The sequence below is a fragment of the Antrostomus carolinensis genome, unplaced genomic scaffold (assembly GCF_000700745.2).
Source record: "Antrostomus carolinensis isolate BGI_N321 unplaced genomic scaffold, ASM70074v2 scaffold16878, whole genome shotgun sequence".
NCBI classification, from domain to species: domain Eukaryota; kingdom Metazoa; phylum Chordata; class Aves; order Caprimulgiformes; family Caprimulgidae; genus Antrostomus; species Antrostomus carolinensis.
In genome coordinates, this window is record NW_010331068.1 from 6,068 (window position 1) to 9,066 (window position 2,999).

The following is a 2,999-nucleotide window of genomic DNA, read 5'->3' on the forward strand; positions in this document are numbered from 1 at the left end:
TGAGCCACAGGCCATGCAGGTTACTGGGACCCAGAGACCCAGCGGGCGCCGGCCCCAGCCCCCAGCCCACCCTGCACCCACAGCGCGTGGGTGCTCCCCCAGGACCCAGCATGCCCAGGGATGTGTCCCACCACTTCTCCGGGGTGGGAAATCAGTAACAGCTAAAACACATCTTCTGCTCCATCATGCACCAAAACGCCCAGAAAACTGCACTGGGCAGAGAAAGCTCAGACCTGGGTTATATTCTGAATTGTCACAGCTCACCTGACCGCGCACGGAGGGACACGGGGATGGGGGACGGGACAGTCCCTCCCCTCCCCTGGCACTGACCACAGACACACACACGGTACCTTGTCTTACGAACGTCTGGCTGGTGTCCAGCAGAATTTCACACCCTTCAATAATCATCCTCTCTATCGCCAGATTCTTGCGAATATTTTCGGTCTCACTCACTTCATCGTGCATTATCCTGAAGGAGGGAGGAGAGAACACTGGAGCTCCCATGAGATCTGCACGAGCTTTCCCAGCAGATCCCTTTGGACACCGGGAGGGGCTGCACGAGGTATGCCCAAAACCAAAGGAATATCAAGGGAATTAGAGGAGTATCTGCATCTGCACAGACCCGGGGCTCAGGGGGTGACCTACACCCCAGCCTGGACTGTACCTCCATACTTCAGAATATTGAGATGTCAGTGCCCACCGCCCGCCAGCCCGAACCGCCCGGGCACGAGAGACCCCCGGTCCCACAGCCCCAGCTGCCAGGACGGGCAGGGACGGGCAGAGGTGGGTCTGACCTGGACAGCTCTTCCAGCTTGGACTTGGCGTAATCCAGGCTGTTCCTCTCCACATGCTCGTGGGGGGGGTGAGCCAGCAGCTCGTGCAGCGTCAGGATGTACCTAGGGATCTGCGGCACGACAGAGTGGAGCAGGGCATCAGCCGGGGCACGGGCCGAGGGCAGGTGGGATGGAGGGGGCACGGAGGGCTCTGGGCACCCACCCTGCACTGCTCCCAGAGCCACCATCAGCTGGGGACACCATGGCCAGGGACACCATGGATGGGGACATATTGGCTTGGGACACCATGGGTAAGGACACCGTGGGTGAGGACACCATGCCTCAGACCCTCCGATCTGGGAGGTTACACAAGCTTCAAAGCTCTTTGTTCACACTTAATGAAGAAGGGGACCGGTGTGGGGTATTGCCCAGGACCCTGCTGTGCCTCATCCGTGTCCCAGAAGCACAGGGTGACTGGGAAGCTGGCAGTGTCACCCAGAGAGTCCCACAGCACCAACCAGCCCATCAATGGCCTGAGAAGGTCCCAGGAGCAGCGTGGGACCACACAGGGTCCAGCCCCAGGCCACCTTCACCTGGGCTTTGCCTCCCCACCACCCAATGCCAGTGCTGTGGTGGCATCCTCAGGGCCAATCCCAGTGCCAGTGGTCACCTGGAACATGGGGTAGGTCAGGAAGGTCTCCAGGGTCCTCTCCTCGCAGTCAGGCTTGGCCTCGTAGTGCTTGAGCAGCTTGTCGAAGTCCCGGTTCTGCTTGCAGTGTGCCAGGATCTGCAGGCTGTACTGGTGGTTCCTCACAAACTCCTGGTAGATGTTCAGCATGGGCAGCAGGATGTCGAACAGGTCGGCTGTGAGCAGAGAGGTGATGGGGAGGTGGGTTCCTGGTCCAGCCCGTGTCCCAGGGTCCCAGCCCTGATCCTGGCACAGCACCACAGCTCCTGACCCTCCTCACCCCGGGTCCCACCCAGGGCACCGCCCGTGGCCTCGGGCTGCTTGTGCAAGCCCCAGGTCTCCCAGTTTGGGTTTGAAAGACCCTTTCAGAGCCAGCTGAGGGTCTGATCAGACACAGCGACGCTCCTCAGCACCAGCTGTCCTGCGCACAGCCCAGCCCACCCCTTCCACCACCCGGAACACAGGAACTGGGGTTTTCTGGGGTATTTTGCTCCGGTCTCGCCTCCGTGACTGACACGAAGACGCAAGGCCACGTTGTGCAACACATTGCACCGCTGCCGCCGGTCAGCAAAGTGCCTCTTGCACTGGCAGGAGGAGGAGGAGGAGGAGGAGGAGTGTGGGCTCAGCTCTGCCCATGAGCAGGAAGGAAACACAGGGAGGAGGCAAGAGGCACTCACCCAACACGAGCGTTGGCCAACTGGAGATCCTGGCCTTCAGGCCTTGGTAAAAGATTTGGTGCAAAAACATGATTGTTTCGCTGAAAGATAAACCAAGGGGTGGAAAGAGAGATGGACCAGTGGCAAATAATGAGCAATTAGATGTGATCACCAGCTCGGAGGTGGAGTTGGGGAGCCCTGGACTGGGTGGGGAGGTGGGTGCACAAGGTGGGTGCAGAGAGGGTCCCCAGAGACACACAGGGAACGGTGGATGAGGAGGAGTAGGATGGAGCAGCCTGAAGCTCCCCTCAGGAGTCATCCCCGAAATGCAGGGGAGCCAACACCTCCAGCTCTCCCATGAGAGCTCCATCCTTCCCACTTCACCCACGCATCGCTACCTACAGGCAGCTATTAACGCTGAAGGACACTGCCCTCCACACCACCAGAGCCAGGACCTCATACCAACAGGATCCTGGCAGCCCCGATCTGCCACCAAGGCCCTGGAGCACCAGCCCCATGGCACCTCCTCCTGCCACTGCCCAGCGCTCAGCAGGTCACTTGTGCAGGCGTCCCATGGGGATGGTGAGCTTCCATGTGCAGATGTCCCTTGGGGACAGTGACCTTCCATGTGCAGGTGTCCCATGAGGACGGTGACCTTCCATCCATGGCTTTGGGGGCCAGGCTGCAGGCTCCTGGAGAACCCCCGGCACTGAACACCCCAACACCCATTCCCGGGGCAGGGTTGTGGGCTGTGGACACCAGCATCTGCCCAGAGGCTGCCAGCTCCTCCGGGGACCCACAGAGCTCTTGGAGCCCATGATGGCACTCACCTGTTGAGGAATATGCTGCTGACATCATCGTGTGTGATGGGAGGCTTCTTGG

General features: G+C 60.4%; 1 protein-coding gene across 1 annotated transcript in view; it reads right to left on the reverse strand.

Annotated features, from left to right (window-relative positions):
• Nucleotides 1–2,999, reverse strand: part of LOC104528950 (ras-specific guanine nucleotide-releasing factor 1) — a gene marked incomplete at both ends in the record, with an annotated part of 9,365 nt that overhangs the window by 5,360 nt on the left and 1,006 nt on the right. Inside the window, 5 exons of the mRNA XM_010173109.1 lie at nt 351–469; nt 795–904; nt 1,444–1,637; nt 2,139–2,218; nt 2,948–2,994. Coding sequence (XP_010171411.1) covers nt 351–469; nt 795–904; nt 1,444–1,637; nt 2,139–2,218; nt 2,948–2,994 — 550 coding nt within the window. The remainder of the gene's footprint in view (nt 1–350; nt 470–794; nt 905–1,443; nt 1,638–2,138; nt 2,219–2,947; nt 2,995–2,999) is intronic.